The sequence below is a fragment of the Hemitrygon akajei genome, chromosome 32 (genome assembly GCF_048418815.1).
Source record: "Hemitrygon akajei chromosome 32, sHemAka1.3, whole genome shotgun sequence".
NCBI classification, from domain to species: Eukaryota; Metazoa; Chordata; class Chondrichthyes; order Myliobatiformes; family Dasyatidae; genus Hemitrygon; species Hemitrygon akajei.
The window spans coordinates 21,367,880-21,388,550 of NC_133155.1; the positions used below are offsets into that span (position 1 = coordinate 21,367,880).

A 20,671-nucleotide genomic window follows, 5' to 3' on the forward strand; every position below is an offset into this window, starting at 1 on the left:
TGGGGGTGGTAGCGGGGATAAGCTCTCATTACCTATAAAGTGCTCCAAATGGCATGTGCCTCTAACAGCCTCTGACAGCCAAGTCCAACTTTTGGCCTTCACATGTGGCTTAGCTACTAGGCCTGGCAGAACTGATTCTACTGAGAAGAGAAGGGGCAAAGGCGGAATACTGGCGCCTCAAAACTAGTTGCTTCAGGCAGGTGGGGCTTGTCAGCCTTGGATGGCAGCCCGAGCAGGAGAAGGAAAACTCTGATTTTTTAAACCTCTGCTGCCTTGCGGCCATACCCGCCCACGGGAAAGGCTTCAGGAGTAAACACCATGGAAGGAATCTGGAGCCGGGGTTCCTAAGGTAGCTTGATGTTGTTTACAGGAAGTGCAAACCCATGATTGCCTGTGATCAACGGCTGCCTACTAGGTGCTGCATGCTGAGTTGCTCCCGCACTTTGTGGGCATAGCTCTGGATTTCCAGCAGCTGCAAGATCTCTTGCCTTGCATTCATTGCAGATTTATCTTACTCAGTCACTTCTAAGCCTCAGTTTATTGATGTGATGCTACTTCACGCCACCATGATGAATGCTCAGTCAGATCCCACTGCTCAAGAATAGCAAGCAGTAGCTGGTAAGTGAAAGGGGTACAAAGTAGCTGATGAGTCAACTTGTCCACGTCTGAGGACAGCTAATCAAACCTCTCAAAAGTTGGTACAAAAACAGCGGAGAAAAACAAAGGCTTAAAATGCGGCAAACACGAGGAAATCTGCAGATGCTTAAAACGCGGCCTTTTCTCCTTGGGGCGATGGAGGATGAGAGGTGACCTGATAGACATGTAAAAGATAATGAGAGGCATTGACCACGTGGAGAGTCAGAGCTGAAACGGCTAGCTCAAGAGGTCATATTTTTAAGGTGCTTAGAAGTAGTACGGAGGAAATGTCAGGGGTAAGTTTTTTATGCAGAGAGTGGTGAGGGCACGGAATGGGCTGCCAGCAACGGTGTGAAGGTGGAAAGGATAGGGTATTTTAAGAGACTCCTGGATAGGTACATGGAGCTTAGAAAAATAGTGGGCTATGGGTAAGCCAAGGTAGTTCTAAGGTAAGGACATGTTCGGCACAGCTTTGTGGGCCAAAGGGCCTGTATTGTGCTGTAGGTTTTCTATGTTTCTAAATCTTAATTTTCTATCACATCGAGAATGAGAATGTAAAATGAAGAGCAACTTACAAACTGAAGACTTCTGATTGTCTTTGCTGGGAAGTAATTTAACACCTCGAGATTTCAGCTCAATCAGCTTTTTAACTGCAAGAAAGAAGATTAAATAAGGCATTAGCAGTCAAAATGTGTAAATGCTATGTATGCTTCAAGATAGGAAGTTATAAAATTCTGGGGAATCTGAAGGCAAGTTGATGCTGCAATATTTAAAACAAAATAGAATTACCACTTTTCAGTCACCCACAACTGTTCTTGAGAGTTCAGTCAGAGAAAGCAAACCCAATAAACAATGCATTGCACCATTGAGAGCAGTTAGGATTTAGGTAGTGTTGTAGAAACAAAGGCACAGAGCTGCCAAAGACTGACTGAAGTAAGTAATATAAATCAGTGGAAGAAACAATAAACAGTGAAAGATGGAAAGGAAATTCACTGGTCATTACAGCAGGCCAGTGCACTACTTTCATCAAAGCATGAAGCCCTTGACAACGTGATCATTCTAGAATACCAGAGCAATAACATTTCTCAATTACACATTTGTACAAAACTGTTCCAATAACATCAAAAATAATGTTCATCCCTGTTATGACCCAACAAGGAATGTATCTGGGATTGGTATTGGTTTATCATACCCAGATACAGTAAAAAGCTTGTCTTGCATATTGGTTGTACAAATCAAATCATTACACAGTGCACTAAGGTAAAACAATAATAATGCAGATAAAGTGTAAAAGACACTGAAAAAGGATAAAATGGAAGATCCTAACAAGGTAGATCTTGTGGTGGCAGGGTGGTGTATTGGTTAGAACAATGCTTTGCAGTACCAGGTTCATTTCCCGCACTGCCTGTAAGGAGTTTGTACATTCTTCATATTACCGCGTGGGTTTCCTCTGGGTGCTCCGGTTTCCTTCCACAGTCCAAAGATATATGTTGGTAGGTTAATTTAGTCATCATAAATTGTCCCTTGATTATGTTTGGATTAAATTGGGGAAATTGCTGGGTAGTGTGACTCCAAGGGCCAGAAGGGCCTATTCACAATGTATCTCTATACAGATGAATAAATAAATATTGCATTTGTTTTAAATAATCATGAAAGCAACGGCAGCTTATTTTATGAACAGTGCAAAGATTCTGGAATGACTCAACAGCATTTTTGGGGAACTGTTTCTGTGAAGTAAGTAGTCTGGGTTACCTGATCCAGGAGAACTTCAATAAACGTCTTAATAAGCTGGTAAGGAAGGCGGGCTCTGTCGTGGGCAAAGTACTGGAGAGTATAACATCGGTAGCAGAGCGAAGGGCGCTGAGTAGGCTACGGTCAATTATGGAAAACTCTGAACATCCTCTACATAGCACCATCCAGAGACAGAGAAGCAGTTTCAGCGACAGGTTGTTATCGATGCAATGCTCCTCAGACAGGATGAAGAGATCAATACTCCCCAATGCCATTCGGCTTTACAATTCAACCGCCAGGAGTAAGATATGTTAAAGTGCCGGGGTTAGGACTCAATGTATTTAAGTAAACTACTTAAGAACTTTTTAAAAGCTATTATTAATGCTTTTTGAGAGAGTGATTTAGATGCATATCATATTTTTACTGAGTTAAGTATTGGATGTAATTAGTTTTGCTACAATAAGTGTATGGGACATTGGAAAAAAAAATGTTGAATTTCCCCATGGGGATGAATAAAGTATCTATCTATCTATCTAAATCAGGGCAACTTTTTTTTCCTTCATTAACTAATTCAGGTACTTTAGCTGATGCCATACACATCCAAGATGATCTGTTGTGAGAGTATCTAATCTAAAATCTACATCACCACAGAGGCCGATATGGTTTGTAATACTATACAATGTGAAATCCATAGACTGCTGACTGCAACCTTCCTGGCACTCAATAACATCCACAGCCCGCTGAGAGGAAATGTTTTAAGATTTACAACTCTGAAGCTATGAAATTTGCAGCACTGATGTGGAAGCTGCATCAAGTAAAGTCAAGTTTATTGTCATTTAACTATATACATGTATGTGATGTATAGAACCATATAATGTATATAGAAACAAGACAACTTTTCTCCGAAACTGGGTGTAAAGGACGGTAGTACACATATTACACACAACGCACAATAACTTATGAAGTTAAAGATAAAATCAATGGATAATCACACATAGCTAACAAACTAAAGTGCATTTTAATATTAAATATTGCAAGATATGGAACAGATTAACCAGTGAGACTTTAAATATGATGTGGCCTGGAGTTCCAAAGCTTAATAGCCTGGGGGAAGAAACTGTTTCTCATCCTGACCGTTCTTGTTTTTATGCATTATAGTCTCCTGCCTGATGGCAGAAAGTCAAAGAGGATGCTGGATGTATGGGTGGGACGCTTAATAATACTAAGGGCCTTGCATACGCAGTGCTCTGATTAATGTCCCCGATGGATATTAGTGTGACCCCTATGGTGTCTCAGCTGTTCTCACTGTCCTTTGTAGGGTCTTCTGGTCTGAGGCTCAACTACTCCCTGAGCAGATGGAGATGCAACTTGTCAGGACATTCTCAATGATGCTCCTGGAAAACGTACTTAAGATGGGAGGGGCAGAGCCTTACTTGTCTCAATCATCTTAGGAAGTGGAGACACTGCTGTGCCTTCTTGTTCAGGGAGGTGATACTAAAAGACCAGGTGAACTCCCAGGAACCTGGTGTATTTAACAGTCTCTACCAAGGGGCCATGTATTCACAGAGGGGGGTGATTTATCTGCAACTTGCTGAGATCCACAATGATCTTTGTCTTCTCCATATTCAGTCTTATATTGTTCTCCTCACACCAATCCACCTGCTGCTCCACTTCTGCTGTATACTCTATCTTGTCATCGTTCTTGATAAGGCCAACCGTTGCTGCATCATCTGCAAACTTGATTACACGGTTTGAGCTGGATCTTACAACAGTCATGCATCAGCAGTGTGAACAGCAGTGGGCTGAGCACACAACCCTGGGGAGTGCCAGTGCTCAGAGTAATGGGATGAGAAACGTTGCTGCCCACCCAGACTGCCTGTGGCCTTACTTTTAAGAAGTCCAGTATCCAGTTGCAGAGGGAGGTGTTGTGACCCAGTGAGGACAGTTTCCCCACCGATTTCTGGAGTCTGATGGTGTTGAATGCCGGACTGAAGGCTATAAACAGCAGTCTGGCATTTGAGACCCCATTTTCTCAATGGAACAAGACAGAGTGGAGGGCAAAGGCTATTGCATTATCAGTGGATCGATTTAAGTGATAAGCAAACTGGAAAGGGTCCAGGACTGCCAAGAGAAAGGCTTTAATGTGCTCCATGATCAGCCACTCAAAGCATTTCATAATGGTTGATGTTAATGCCATGGGGTGATAGTCATTTAGGCAGGTGACTGTGGCCTTTTTTGGCATTACCACTTTGGTTACCACCTTGAAAACCAAGGCGACAATAGATTGTTGCAAAGAGATGTTGAATATATCCATCAGCTGGGCTGTGCATTTTTTTTCAGAGCCCAACCTGGTATATTATCAGGCCCCGCGGCTTTGCAATGGGTTTGACTCTGGCCAGGGTCTTCCTCACCTCAGCTTCAGCCAGACAGAGTGTCTGCTCCCCTCGAGGGAGGGGTGCCTTCCTCGCCACCACTTACATTCAGCCTCTCAGGGAGTGAAGCATCCTGGTCAATGACACCCATGGTAGATCTGTGGCCCGTAATCCTCTGAAGTCCCTGCTACATGCGCCTCGTGTCTCTGGTATTGCTCAAGAGGCTGTAGATTCTCTGAGAATGCTCTCACTTCGCTTTCCTGACGGAGCGGGAAAGCACATTTTTGCTCCCCTGAGAGCTGTCGCATCCCCCGATCTAAAGGCAGCATCACGATCCCTCAGCTGTGCACAGACCTCTGCAGTAAGCCATAGCTTCTGATTTGCCCTCACCTCTGTCCATTTCATGCTGGTAACATCCTCAATACACTTCTCTATGTAGCTGGTCACAGAATCTAAATATTCCTCAGTGTTAGCATGGTTACCATAGGCAGCAGCCTTCCAGAACATTCTCCAGTTCGCATTATCACAGCGGAACTGCACTGCAGAGACAGCATCCTCAGGCCAGGTTTTCACTACCCTTGGAACTGGTTAGACCCGTCTGATCACTGGTTTCTATGCTGGAGTTAACATTACAAATAAGTGAACTGAGAGACCAATGAGGGATCAAAGACCTGCTTTATAGGCAGTCCTTTGTATGTTAGTATAAAGCAGGTCTAGAGGATTTTCACAAACAAGAGAAAATCTGCAGGTGCTGGAAATCCAAGCAACACACACAAAATGCTGGAGGGACTCAGCAGGCCAGGCAGCATTGATGGACAGTTGACATTTTGGGCCAAGACCGCCTCAGAAATCAACATGCTGGTGGAATTCAGGCAGGACTGATTTTAGGTTTGCATGGTTAAGATTGCTTGCGATAATGAAGATACCATCAGGGTGCTTGGTTTGCAAGTTACTAATGGAACTGTGGAGCTCACGCAGCGCCTCATCGGCATTAAGCAGAGGGGGGTCGGATGTATACAGCTACCAACACAACTGTAGTGAAGGCTCTTGTTATATAAAACAGACTGCACTTCACAAATATGAACTCAATCATCAGTGGACAGTGGGAAGCCACTGCTGAAGTGTCCATACACCAGTTCTTATTTATGGAAATACAGTTACCACCACCGTGGGTCTTGCACGGATTCCTGTCAGCCCGAAACACCAGCTGAAACCCTCGAGCTGGTTGCCAAATATGTTATGGAGCCCTGGAGACAAGTTCCTGTGAGAATGAGGGCACAGACGTTTTTCTCTTACTGGTTCAGCCTCAGGCGCAGATGGTCCAGTTCACTTTCAAGTGAACGTACGTTTGCCAGTAAGAACGAGGGGTGAGCCGGCCCTAAGGGCTTTGGCCCAAGTCGTCTCCAAATTCCACTCCTTCTTCACCCTTCTTGTTTTTTTACGCTTCTCTTCCTACGGCGTCACCCACAGACGTCTGCAGCTGGCAATGATGTGCACAATCCACCCAGGCCGTGGAGCTCCTCTGTAGTCCAACACTTCACTAGCAAGGTGGAAATGCTGTGCACAGTATATTTAATAGTCAGCAGCATTTTCCGATCACAACAATGACCTAGAGGACATGGACGAACAATTACACCCGGAGGCAAAGTGGTGGCAGTGTCTGAACATGCCGCCATCTTGGAAATTTTGGGAGTCAGGTGCACAAGGCTGAATCACTCCAGAGAAGTTCAGGCTGAGATTCATGAGCAAACCTCAACGATTCTGAACTTATCACAATAATACTTTACTCCAGGTGAAGACACTTCAATTATGTGATGCTGAAAGAAATGTTATATAATTGATTGTATTTGCATATCCTTCATAGCAATATTGTTAAGACAAATTTTCTTTGGGTAGCTGGATCTGTCTGGGATCACTATTTGGAGGGTGAACCATGTTGGATACCATAATTATGGATTAACTAGAATGAGAACCACTCTTCAGGAAATAAAATCTGTATGCAATTGAATTTCCACCTCATATTTTGTTCCGGTGAAACCAGTCACTGGATCTGGGACATTCTCTGTCCAATTCAAACTACAAAGGGAAACACAATAGACAAATGTTCCTGATATTAGCACAATGTTAAGGATGTATCCCTGCCACTTCATGCATAGTTCTGCACGGATCTGTATTGATACTCAACCATCTGATTAGTTGTCTATTGATGGACCAGGCCTTCAATATTTTGGGTAATATAAGAGACATATTTTGGGTGTCCCCAGTTTGTACTAAGAAGCTTTTGGAACAGACAACATTTTTGAAAATTCAAAGGAGTTCTGCTAGTTGGGATGTGTGACCATTGTAAAATATAACTTTATAAATTTACCTGACTATATTCAAAATGAAAAGATAAGCAGGTGAGTAAAGCAAATGAAACTGTAGTTAATTGTTCATTGTTTTTTTGTTAAGGAAATAAAAAATATTGTTCTAGGAGAATGAGGTTCTTCTAGACTCTCTCTCTCTCTCTCTCTTCCTCTCTCTCCTGGAGCTTCATTTATGTGAATAAAGACTTCTATATTTCCCAGTTACATTTTTCATATAGGTCAGTTTTAGTCAGGCCCAACAAGATCAAAAGCTTCATGTAGTACTCTAGTTGTTGTCTATGCAACTGTAACATGTCTCTCTTAACCTTTGTAGTCCAGTCCCCTGATAATGGAGGCCAACATACCATTTGTCTTCTGTCCACTGTATATGCATGCTAAATTCATTGGTTGATGAACAAAGAGATTCAGATCTCTGACACAATGTTTCCTCATCATAAAAAAAAACTTTTCTGTTCTTTTATGTGGTAAACTATGTATACCTGTCTGGACACGCACCTCTGCTGACTGCTCCTGTGGCTCCTCCCACAGACCCCTGTATAAAGGTGATTGGGGCACTGCTCCTCCCTCAGTCTCCAAGATGTCGTGCTCCCCTTTTGCTGCTAATAAAAGCCTATCATTCACTTCCAGTCTCCGAGAGTTATTGATGGTGCATCATTTTACAAATTGGTTAACCTCATACACTGAACACTGTGCTTTAATCACCACCATTTTATGCAGTTACATATCCTTCATTTAACCTTTTGTGGATTCTTTGATTTCCAACCTGCAACTGACTTACTTTGTACAACTCTTGTTATTTATCCTTTAAACAACCCCTGTCTACTCAGGCCTATTACATCAATACCACACACATTATATTTGTATAACAACCTTTTCTGTGGTACCAAATTACTTTTGAAAGTCTATTATATAACAACCACAGGTTCCTCTCTTATCTAACCTCAAATCACCTGTTTCTTTCATTGCTTTCATTAATATTAGCAAACAGAAGGTACACGTAGAGTCATGCACCAGAATTTAGATTTACTGAGGTATTGAGGAGCATACTCTAGTATTCTTAAAGCTATGACATAATTGTACATGAAAGCAACCATGACCTCATATTATACACTTGTTTTAAATAATTATTGTGAAGCCATGACCCTGTTTTATTCCTCCCAGCACTCAGTATCATGGAGTCATACAGTAGGTGAACAGGACTTTCAGCCCATCGAGTCTGTGCCAACCTGCAAACATAGAAATTAGTTTCAATCAAATCACCAGCCTGCTGAGAGAATTACAGGGGTCTTTCTCTCTCTCTCTCCCCGCTTCCCCCAACCCACACCAGCCAGGACATACACCAGAAACATTGCACTCACAGAGTCTTCAGAATTGTTAAGGACCACTCCCTATCCATCCCCATTCACCTCCTACCATCAGGCAGAAGGTACCACAGTATAAGAAAGATTGTTAGGCTGGAACCAGCTTCTCCCTCCAGGCAGCAAGACCTCAAAGCACTCAGCTACCACCCAGTACACATTATTTATGACAGAGCCAACAGCAGTAATGCTACTGTATGTTTAACTAATGTCAACTTGTACATCTACAGAGTACTTCTTCTAATCTATTAATATTATTTTATGTGCTATATTTACTGTGCTTTTTTGCATCTTGGTCCCTGAGGAACATCGGTTCGTTTACCTGTGTACGTGTGTGCGGTTGAATGACATTAAGCTTGAATTTGAACTTCGACCGCTCATCTACACACTGTAAACACAAGAAAGTCTGCAGGAAATCCCAGCAACACATACAAAATGATGGAGAAGCTCAGATGGTTAGTCGGCATCTATTGAAATGAACAGACAGTCGACCTTTCAGGCCAAGACCCTTCGTCACAGGAAAGGAAGGGGGAAGACGCCAGCATGTGATGGGAGGGGAAGGAGGATAGCTGGAAGGTGATAGGTGAAGCCAGGTGGGTAGGAAAGGTAAAGGACTGGAGAGCAAGGAATCTGATATGAGAGGAGAGAGGACCACTGGAGAAACAGAAGGAGGGGACCCCGGAGGAGGTGATAGGCAGATGAGAAGAGGTAAGAGGCCAGAATGGGAAAAAGAAGAAGAGGAAAGGGGGAGTGGTAGGAGAAATTGATATTCATGCCATCAGGTTTTAGGTCACCTACACCAGCATATAAGGTATTGCTTCTCCACCCTGAAAGTGGCCTCACTTTGGTACAAGACATGTTGGAATGGGAATGGGAATTGGAGTTAAAATGTTTGGCCATGGGGAAGTTCCACTTTCGGTGGATGGAGCGGAGGTGCTTGACAAAGCATTCCCCCAGTTTAGGACAGGTCCCACTAATGTAGAAGAGGCCACATTGGGAGCTCCGGACACAGTAAACAACCCCAGCAGATTCACCAGTGAAGTGTTGCCTCACTGGAAGGACTCTTTGGGGCCCTGAATGGGGGTGAGGGAAGAGGTGAATGGACAGGTGTAACACTTAGGCAGCCTGTAGGGATAAGTGCCAGAGGGAGATTAGTGGGGAGGGACAAGTGGACAAGGGAATCACGGATGGTGCAATCCTGCAGAAAGCAGGGGCGGGGTGGGGGGGGTAAAGATAAATTTAATGCTAGGATCTCTTTGGAGACCGCTGAAGTTGCAGAGGATGATGTGTTGGATCCAAAGGCTCATGGGGACAGGAGGAACTCCATCATTGGTAAGGTGGCAGGAAAATGGGGTGAACATTGAAGTTGGGGAAATTGAGGAGATGCGGGTGAGGACAGCAACGATGGTGGAGGAAGGAAAACTCCATTCTTTGAAGAAGAAGGACATCTACACATCAGGTTTGTGATGTAACACTGAGTAATGAAATCGTGTTTTTCTAAAGGATGCTCATCTACACAATCGTGCTGATTTACAGCAGAGATATGGGAGAAAACTAGAGCATCCAGAAGAAATTCACACAGCTATGGGAAGCATATCAAACGCCACATCAAGAACACCCAAGGCCAGGACTGAACATAGGTCATTGGCGCAGTGAGGTAATAGCCCGGTATTCATAAAATTCATAAAAATTCAGCAGGAACTCAATAGGTCAGGCAACATCTGTAGAGGAAAATTAACAGTCTATGTTTTGGGCTGAGACCAAGACCTATTGAAGGGCCTTGTCCCAAAACAAGAAGAATGCATTTCCCTTCTGAGATACCACTTGACCTACTGCGTCCGTCCAGTATTTCACAAACATGAGAAAATCCGGAGATGCTGGAAATCCAAGCACTACACATAAAAAGCTGGAGAAACTCAGCAGGTCAGGCAGGATCTATAGAAAAGAGTAAACAGTCAACATTCTGGCCTGAGACCATTCTGCAGGACTCCTGAAGGTTTGGGCCATGTCCTGAAGAAGGGTCTTGACCCAAAACGTCGGCTGTTTACTCCTTTCCAAAGACGCTGCCTGATCAGCTGAGTTCCTCCAGCATGTTGTGTGTCTTCCTCCAGTATTTTGTGTGTGTTGTTAAGACAATAGCACAACCAGCTGTGCCACAACACTGCCAGACCGTAAACAAAAATTTATCCTTTACAATCTGGGCTTTGCAAATACCACATTATTTAGTTACAGTATGTAACCCAATATAGATATATATTGTACATTTTGTACAGTGTCTTTGACCTCTGAACTTTACACATGGCTTTGCTCTTCATTGTTCAGTACAGTAATATCTTCTATTTTTCTAAATACAGAGGAACGTAGACCATTTCCTCAAGTGATACAGAAGACTGAGATCACAATTATTTTCAAACAAGATTGGGTCCTACATTACTTGTTGAATCCTTTAGCACATTAAATAGCTAACTTCTGGATTTTTCAACTTTAATGCTGAAACTCCTGTAAGATCCCTGGAGCTGCCCGGCCATGAATAATAATCCTTAAATCAAGCTACTGAAACATTTACAGGTCTATGATGTGACATTTAGTACTGAAACGGTGTTTTTCTAAAGGACGCTCAATTTCCATAATTGAAATTATTTACCATAATTTTGACAAATATAGTGTAAGTTAATGTAACACTGCCTCTAATGGCTCAAGCACAATCCAACTTAACTACCTATATTCCCACAGTTGAATAAATTATGGTGATGAATAATGAACATTTATATTATCTGTGCTCCAACACCATAAATTCTCTTCTTTAATTAGTGAACAACTGCGGAAAAGTGTTATAAACAAATAATAGTTTATTGGGGGAGGATGTGAATAATATATATATACTCAAGAGCTTGAAGTCAATTTAGAAGACAGTACTCTCTTAAATAAGGAGATAAAAGACACATGCTTAATGATTCAGGAACAGCTTCTTCCCCTCCGCCATGGGATTTATGAATGGTCTATGAACTCACGAACACCACCTTGGCTCTCTTTCGGCAGTATTTACTTATTTTGTTTTTATTTCTCATTGTAACTTAGTTATTTTTAATATTTTGCACTGTAATCCATAAAACAACAAATTTCACAACATATGACAGGAATAATAAACCAAATTCTGATTGTATGTCAAGAAATCATCCCGTACCTGGGAGTAGAAATTCACTCTCCAGTACGTGTAGCACATATTGTGCGGTAGTATACGTGCGCTGAGCTCACATGGATTCATTTTAATTGAAATCAGTGGATATTTCAGAATGCAGAGTTATTGGTTTTACAAAATACAGTATCATCTGATCAGAACGTACAAGGGAGTTCACACTTCTTATCCAGATTGTAACATAAAATCACCGCGTGGTATTTGACTTTGGCTCAGTTGAAATGTAACTCACTTGTCTAATCTGAATACAATTTTTTAACAAGTGTATCAGTAAAGCTAAAGTCCAACACATACTCCACTCTCCCCTCCTACCCCTCCTCACAGCCCCCCACCCTGCTCTCATGACTACACCCCTCCCCCACCTGGAACCGCCACGGTGGGCTTCACAGCTGAACAGGTGAGAAGGCGGCTGAAACGTCTCCACCCAAACAAGGCTGTAGGCCCGGATGGTTTCAGGCCCAGGTTGCTCAAAGCCTGTGCCCCCCAGCTATGTGGAGTACTTCACCATGTCTTCCACCTGAGCCTGAGTCTCCAGAGGGTTCCTGTGCTGTGGAAGACATCCTGACTCGTCCCTGTATCGAAGACGCCGTGCCTCAGTGGCTCCAATGACTACAGACTGGTGGCATTGACCTCCCACATCATGAAGACCCTGGACAGACTTGTTCTAGAGCAGCTCTGGCCTATGGTTAGGCCACACTTAGACCCCCTCCATTGAGCCTACCAGCCCCGACTAGGAGTTGAGGATGCCATCGTCTTCCTGCTGAACCGTGTCTATGCCCACCTGGACAAGCCGGCGAGCACTGTAAGGGTCATGTATTTTGACTTCTCCAGTGCGTTCAACACCATCCGCCCTGCTCTGCTAGGTGAGAAGCTGACAGTGATGCAGGTGGATGCTTCCCTGGTGTCATGGATTATTGATTATCTGACTGGCAGACTACAGTACGTGTGCTTGCAACACTGTGTGTCCGACAGAGTGGTCAGCAACACTGGGGCTCCATAGGGGACTGTCCTGTCTCCCTTTCTCTTCACCATCTACATCTCGGACTTCAACTACTGCACAGAGTCTTGCCATCTTCAGAAGTTTTCTGATGACTCTGCCATAGTTGGATGCATCAGCAAGGGAGATGAGGCGGAGTACAGGGCTACGGTGGGAAACTTTGTCACATGGTGCGAGCAGAATCATCTGCAGCTTAATGTGAAAAAGACTAAGGAGGTGGTGGTGGACCTGAGGAGGGCTAAGGCACCGGTAACCCTTGCTTCCATCTAAGGGGTCAGTGTGGACATGGTGGAGGATTACAAATACCTGGGGATACGAATCAACAATAAACTGGACTGGTCAAAGAACACTGAGGCTGTTTACAAGAAGGGTCAGAGCCGTCTCTACTTCCTGAGGAGACTGAGGTCCTTTAACATCTGCCGGACGATGCTGAGGATGCTCTACGAGTCTGTGGTGGCCAGTGCTATCATGTTTGCTGTTGTGTGCTGGGGCAGCAGGCTGAGTGTAGCAGACACCAACAGAATCAACAAACTCATTCGTAAGGCCAGTGATGTTGTGGGGGTGGAACTGGACTTTCTGACGGTGGTGTCTGAAAAGAGGATGCTGTCCAAGTTGCATGCCATCTTGGACAATGTCTCCCATCCACTCCATAATGTACTGGTTAGGCACAGGAGTACATTCAGCCAGAGACTCATTCCACCGAGATGTAACACTGAGCGTCATAGGAAGTAATTCCTGCCTGTGGCCATCAAACTTTACAACTCCTCCCTTGGAGTGTCAGACACCCTGAGCCAATAGGCTGGTCCTGGACTTATTTCCACTTGGAATAATTTACTTATTATTATTTAATTATTTATGGTTTTATATTGCTATATTACTACATTATTCTTGGCTGGTGCGACTGTAACAAAACCCAATTTCCCTCGGGATCAATAAAGTATGTCTGTCTGTCGACTTTCACATATATGACTGCACTTTAACAGCAAAACACAAGATGGTGCCGCGTACGGTGGCCATGTTGTGAGCTCCATTCCAAATCTACAGTATACTACTAATTTCAACGATCTTCTTAGCATTTTCTGTTCAAGTAGCTGATGGTCACAACAGATACGATAGACCGACCCTTCTGAACATTGGAAAGATGGCATTTACCCACTATGTGCCGCCTTTCCTACACTGGGAAACCCTGCTTACGCGATCCATCGGAGACTCATCTCTTACACCGCCACTATCTTGGAAGAAGCGCTGGAGGTGAGGAGAAGGGACGTGAAAATTGACCACTGCTCCCTAGCACATCCTGGCTAACGTTCAGTCCCTGGGTAACAAGCTTTATGAACTGAGAGCCAGAATCTCCTATCAGCAGGAAACAAAGGAATGCACTGCTTTGTGTTTCGTGGAGACCTGGTTGATGGACGAGGTACCAGATCATGCCATCGAACCCTCTGGGTTCTCCCTGTTCCAGACAGACAGGTCGAAAAACCTCACTGGAAAGAGTAAAGGAGGAGGGGTATGCTTCATGGTCGGCGATGCTTGGTGCAACCCCCAGAAATGGATTTTGTTCCCCCGACTCAGAATACCTGGTGCTGCAGTGCAGATCCTACTGGCTGCCTAGGGAGTTCACGGCTGTTATCGTTACAGCAGGCTGATACTGTCCTAGCTCTCAAGGAACTGCAGGAGTCCATCAACATGCTGGAGGCTGCACACCCAGAGGCTGCCTTCATCGTCGTCGGTGAAGTTAATCGAGCGTCGCTGATGAAAGTCTCTCGGCAGTTTTGTCAGCACATCCAGGTGAGCACTCATGGAGATAACACACTTGACTACTGCTACACTCCCTTCCGCAACGCTTACAAAGCTCTCCTTCACCCAGCTTTTGGAAAATCAGATCACCCTTCGATGAAGAGGAGGCCATAGTTAAAACTGTCCACTGTTGGTCTGACCAATTGACCTCCATGATGCAGGACTGCTTCGATGACATTGACTGGAATGTCTTCCATGATGAGGATGTCTCCGAGTTCACTGATTAAGTCACGTGCCTCATCCGGATGATCATCGAAGATGTTGTCTCCCAGAAGATCAGTCAGGATCTTCCTAAACCAGAAGCCCTGGATCAATAGTTCCGTGTGAGCAGCACTCACAGCATGACATTGAGCTTATATCGCTGGGGATCAACTAGACCTCAAGAAAAGCAGCTAAGATCTGCGTAAAGCTATCAAGCCTGCAAAACAACAATATAGGGAGAAGACTGAGTCAAGAATCACAATGAATAGCACATGTGACTTATGGCAAGGGCTGCATACCATTGCAGACTTCAAAGCGTGGTAGCGCCAACATCGCGGCCTCTTTCCCATATGAGCTCAATCACTTTTATACTAGGTTCGATGTCACTAACTCTGAGCCTCCAAGGAAAACCACCACTATACCCTGTAACCTGGTCATCTCTGAGTCTGAGGTACGCAGATGTTTCCAATGAGTGGACAGTTGCAAGGCTATGGGACCAGTCGGCATCCCAGGGTGAGTATTTAGGATGTGTGCAGCACATCTGGTAGGTGTGTTTACAGACATTTTTAATCTCTCCCTCTTGCAGTGTAGAGTGCCCTCCTGCTTCAAATTATCCACCGTTGTCCCTGTACCAAAATGACCAAGGTAATATGCCTGAACGACTGGCATCCTGTCACACTCACCTCAATAATAAGCAAATGCTTTGAGAGGCTGCTCAAGTATTACATCTGCAGTTTGCTACCACCAAAACTGAACCCCCTACAATTGTCTACCGACACAACCACTCAACAGATAACGCAATAGCCACTGCTCTATATACCGTCCTTACACATCTGGAGAAGAAGGATGTTTATGTGAGAATGCTGTTCTTGGACTACAGTTTAGCATTCAACACAATAGTTCCATCCAGGCTCGACAAGAAGCTCAGAGACCTCGGCCTTGACCCTGCCTTGTGCAGCTGGATCCTGGACTTCCTGTCAAATCGCCGGCAGGTGGTAAGAGTGGGCTCCCTCACCTCCACCCCTCTGACTCTCAATACAGGAACTCCTCAGGGCTATGTACTGATTCCTTTACTCCCTGTATACCCATGACTGTATCGCCACCCACAGCTCCAATTTGCTAATTAAATTTGCCGATAACACTACATCCATTTGGCCTTATCTCAAACAATAGCGAGGTATCCTACAGGGAAGAAGTCATCTCTCTGACACAGTGGTGCCAAGAAAACAACCTCTCCCTCAATGCCGCAAAAACAAAGGAACTGGTTGTGGATTCCAGGAAGAATGGAGATGGGCTAACCCCTATTGACATCAATGGATCTGGGGTTGAGAGGGTAAACAGCTTCAAGTTCCTCGGCATCCACATCACCAAGGACCTCACGTGGTCTGTACACACTAGCTGTGTGGTGAAAAAGGCACAATAGCACCTCTTTCACCTCAGACATTTAAGCAAGCTTGGTATGGGCCCCCAAATCCTAAGAACTTTCTACAGTGGTGCAATTGAGAGCATCCTGACTGGCTGCATCACTGCCTGGTGCGGGAACTGTACCTCTCTTAATTGCAGGACTCTGCAGCGAGTGGAGTGGACTGCCCAGCGCATCTGTAGATGTGAACTTCCCATGATTCAGGACATTTATAAGGACAGATGTATAAAAAGGGCCCATAGGACCACTGGGTACCCAAGCCATCCCAACCACAAACTGTTCCAGCTGCTACTATTCGGGAAACAGTAGCACAGCATAAAAGCCAGGACCAACAGGCTCTGGGACAGCTTCTTCCACCAGGCCATCAGACTGATGAACTTACACTGATCTGAGTGTATTCTATATTACATTGACTGTCCTATTTATTATAAATTACTATGATCGCACATTTAGATGGAGACGTAACATAAAGAGTTTTACTCTTCATGTGTGTGAAGGATGTAAGAAATAAAGTCAATTCAATTCAATTCAACTCAACTCAAATGCTGGCGGAACTCAGCAGGTCAGGCAGCAGCTATGGAAAGGAATAAACAATCAACATTTTGGGCCAAGACCCATCTCCAGGACTGTAAAGGAAGGGGGAAGACATGTCCACAGATGCTGCCTGATCTTTTGAGTTCCTGCAGCATTTTGAATTGAATTGAATTTGAATTGAATGATCTTTATTGTCATTATACATAGGTACAATGAAACTCTGTTTGGCTTCCTCTCAGGCAATCAAACAAGCAGTAGGTAAAAACAAGACAGTAATAGAAAAACAGTATTAAATAGCAGAAAATAAGTTGCAGCAGCACCAGAATATCACCGTAATGCACAAAATGCCTTTAGTGCAAGTATTTGAGTCTTTGTTTGTGCATGTGTGTGCTCACAGTTTCAGTCATTATTCTGTGGGAGTGGTGTGATGGAGGCCACAGCTCTGGGGTAGGAGCTGTTCCTCAGTCTATTTGTTCTGGCTTATAGTGTCCTGAACCTTTTGCTGGACGGCAGCAGGTCAAACAGTGTGTGTGTTGCTTTGGATTTCCAGCATCTGCAGACTGCCTCATGTGTATAACATTGCTTACCAAGGCTTGGAAAGATCCATGATTGATGGAAATCTCTAATTTTTAAAAATTTCTTATTGAGTCTCTAAGGGAATTAGACATCCTAAAGCACTGCAGTAAAACTGAAGAAAAAACAAGGACAAATGTCTTCTTCAGTTGTTCTGGTAAAGAGCCAGCACAGACGTCAACCAAATAGCCTCCTCCTTAGTTGTGGCCATTCTATGATTCTATTTGTCAGGATAAGATTACCTGGACTACTAAGGCTGACTTTAATTGTTATGTTGCTGCTAAGTATGAACAGTTGAGGTGGTAGACAACACCAGAATCAGAGATCAAGATTGTCGAGATGTTGCTTTGAGAGAAAAATAATAAAACAGAGATGCTGATGCTAAGTAAAAATCCATTTTTCATATACCCTCAAATATTAGGCCCACATTTTCTCATCTGTCTGGCATACTAGTTGATCCTACAACTCTAGATTTGAAAAGATCTGGAAAATGCATCTTTTTCTCTGTATTTGCTAATCGTTTCCTCTGGTCCTTGGATGCATGTACCCAATCCAGACATTGTGTGAATCTTTGTTGACATTTAATTGAATACCCCTTTGGAATATTATACCATGCCCATCTGCAGTTTATGGTGCCAATAGACTTGTATGTCTCCGGTCCAGCCACCAGCAGCAATAATATTTTCATTTATTCACATTTTGTTGTTTTCTCTCTCTTCCCTCAGGATCCCAAAAATTTACTTAGTTCTTTGGAATATTTCTATATTTTCCATATACAGTACAAATAGCTGAATTTGTGCATGACACTCCAACTCACAGACATATCCCACGCGTCTTTCAACTACCATTGTCCCCTTTACCCGCTTCCCTCACGCTGGGTCACTCGCCTGCTACTCAGCACCTCAAACTCCTCACTGGCCTAGTGCTTGTGGGGTTATTTTCATGTTGAAAATAGACAATAGTTCATATGCAAAACAAATATCCCTCAATCAAGGCAGTCACTATTCAACTGCAAGTCATCGGTTCAATAAATTATCAGCAGTCACACCATGTGACACAATCCAGCCCCTACACAGGTCAATGCCTACACTTCAGCGAAAAGACACTTGAGTGTAAAACTCCAATGGTGCCCACAATCAATTAACCCATTGGCAAACATACTTATTAGCCAGAAGCTGTAATCAGTCAGTCATGCCTCGATATGATTCATCCGAAGCTCACAACTACATGCTCACCACGCACATCCCACGGTTTGCTGGCACTGCCAATTAATTGGATACACCACCCAGAGTACATGAGGCATACTGCCACATCTCCCACTCCTTCTCTTTCTTGAAAAGGTAGCATACAGCCAGCGGCAGCTGAAATGGTGTGAAGTGAGGAATGCTCTAAATTTAAAATGGAAGAGCATCTGCAGAAACAGCAGAGGTGAGATATCAAACTATTCACTTTAGAAGATAGAATGGTGAATGGGAATTAATTTTGAAAATCAAAGCATTCAGATTTTTTAAATGAAGGTATGATCTTGTCACTGCAGCCTGATGCCATGGCCTGATAAAAGGTCATTAAGTTTCAAAGTACATTTGATATCAGAGTACGTATACAATATACAACCTGAAATTCATCCTCTTCACAGACATCCACAAAAGAACCCCATAGAACAATAGAAACATCGAAGCCCCAAAGTCCCCCCTTCACCCAAGCACTAGCAAAATCATCTACCCCCTCCTCCGTTCTACCTGTGCCAGCAGAAGCAGCCACCCCACCACCATGCGAGCATTAAGCTGAGCTGTATAACACTGTTTTCCTTATGAAACGCCGAGGTTTGTTTGCCAATCCCTTTAATTTTATCTTCCCTGGTTCTTGGACGTTCTGCCAATGGAAACATTCTCCCTGATTTTTTTTCAGATCCTCACATAAACTCTTTAGCCCCAAGGAAGGAAACACCATCTTCTCCGCATTACCCAAATAACCCTAGAGGCTTTTCAGTAAATCATTCCTGCACATAATTAAAGTATTCAAACTTTCACAGAAGTGTGGTGCCCAGGACTAGTGATAGAGTGACACCACGTAAACAGAAAATGAGTAACTAAAATTCGAAAGAACGGATACACAGGGCTCATTCGAAGTACCGAGCAATAGTGGACAGAGCAGTTCATGGACGAATATTGAAACAAGATATAGATTTCACTATGGATGAATTTCAATGCCCCACATTCATATACTGACTGACCTGATTGGAGAGCTCCACCATCCCAAGTGATGCTCAGGCCCTTGGTAGTATAATTACATCATCAGGGAGGCCGGGAAAGACCCAACGCACAGCTTTGATAGATGGCAAAGTTACGGGCTTTGATTTGTTACCGGAAATCCTCTGACTGGTAGCAAAGCCATCCCCCTAGCTTTGCCTTCAACAAAATATGTTACATCGTTGCAATGCTGACCTCTAACATGGCTTGATGAAAGGTATCAGCCAAAAACCTCAACTGTTTATTCTTCTCTATAGATGCTGCCTGGCTTGCTGAGTTCCTCCACCATTTCACGGTTGTTGCTCTGGATTTAAAGTATCTGCAAAATCTATTGTGTTTACGTTTGTAAAGCTGCTGCTACATAAAAAACTTACAAAAACTTAAATACGATCTTTTTAAAAAATCACCCAGAAGACCATTAACAAGTTTTCAAATATTTAAAACACTACAGCAAACACAGATATATATATAAACTGCAACGCAGCTTTTTCTTGCCTTCTGCATCATTATCGTAAAATCTCGATTGATATGACTGGGCTCTTAGATTCTACCTCAGCTCCATGAGCTGATTTTACATTGCCTGCTGGGGAACCTAAGCAGGTTCATGGGTCTGCTGAGCAGTGGAGTATACTGACAAATCTGTTAAGAACCCGTCAGCAAGTTTGGGACCTCTGGGCTCACTTACACATTATGCTTCCGTCCCAAGTTCATCTGCATTTACAAAGGTAAATGCCGACAGATTGCCTTAGGACTGATGTCATTTACGCAGAACACTGAGCCCAGCATCAATGGCTTCGAATCATCTGTTCATCTTTTAGGGATCAGTGATTCTTGCCACAGAGAAGTAAAATGAAGGATGTTGTTTCACATTCCTAGCCATTAGACCACCGAAACAGATGGAAAGTAAAATGTGCAGGAACAGTATGAGAGAGAGAGAAAAAAAAACATTAAAGGGATTTTCACTGTCACAAGTCTGGTAACAGTTCAGGAAGGTCAGTCTCACGTAGAAATTCCAAATAACCTGAAGTATCCTGTATAAGCTTTGAATGGATGAACAGACACCAATCATCATCTGTCAATCATCAGCTTTCAGATCTCTGACCAATGCAGAAATGAATTTATTTCTAACTATCAATCTTGCGCTCTGCAGAGGATTGATTTCTCTGAACACTGAATAAATTGCTAATTTTCTGATCTTTCCTTTCTGGCAGTTTGCTGCCTCACATCCTTTTTCCCCG

At 43.6% G+C, this 20,671-nt stretch overlaps 1 protein-coding gene across 1 annotated transcript in view; it reads right to left on the reverse strand.

Annotated features, from left to right (window-relative positions):
• Positions 1 to 20,671, reverse strand: part of csmd2 (CUB and Sushi multiple domains 2) — an 896,539-nt gene that overhangs the window by 620,805 nt on the left and 255,063 nt on the right. Inside the window, exon 3 of the mRNA XM_073034487.1 lies at positions 1,212 to 1,286. Coding sequence (XP_072890588.1) covers positions 1,212 to 1,286 — 75 coding nt within the window. The remainder of the gene's footprint in view (positions 1 to 1,211; positions 1,287 to 20,671) is intronic.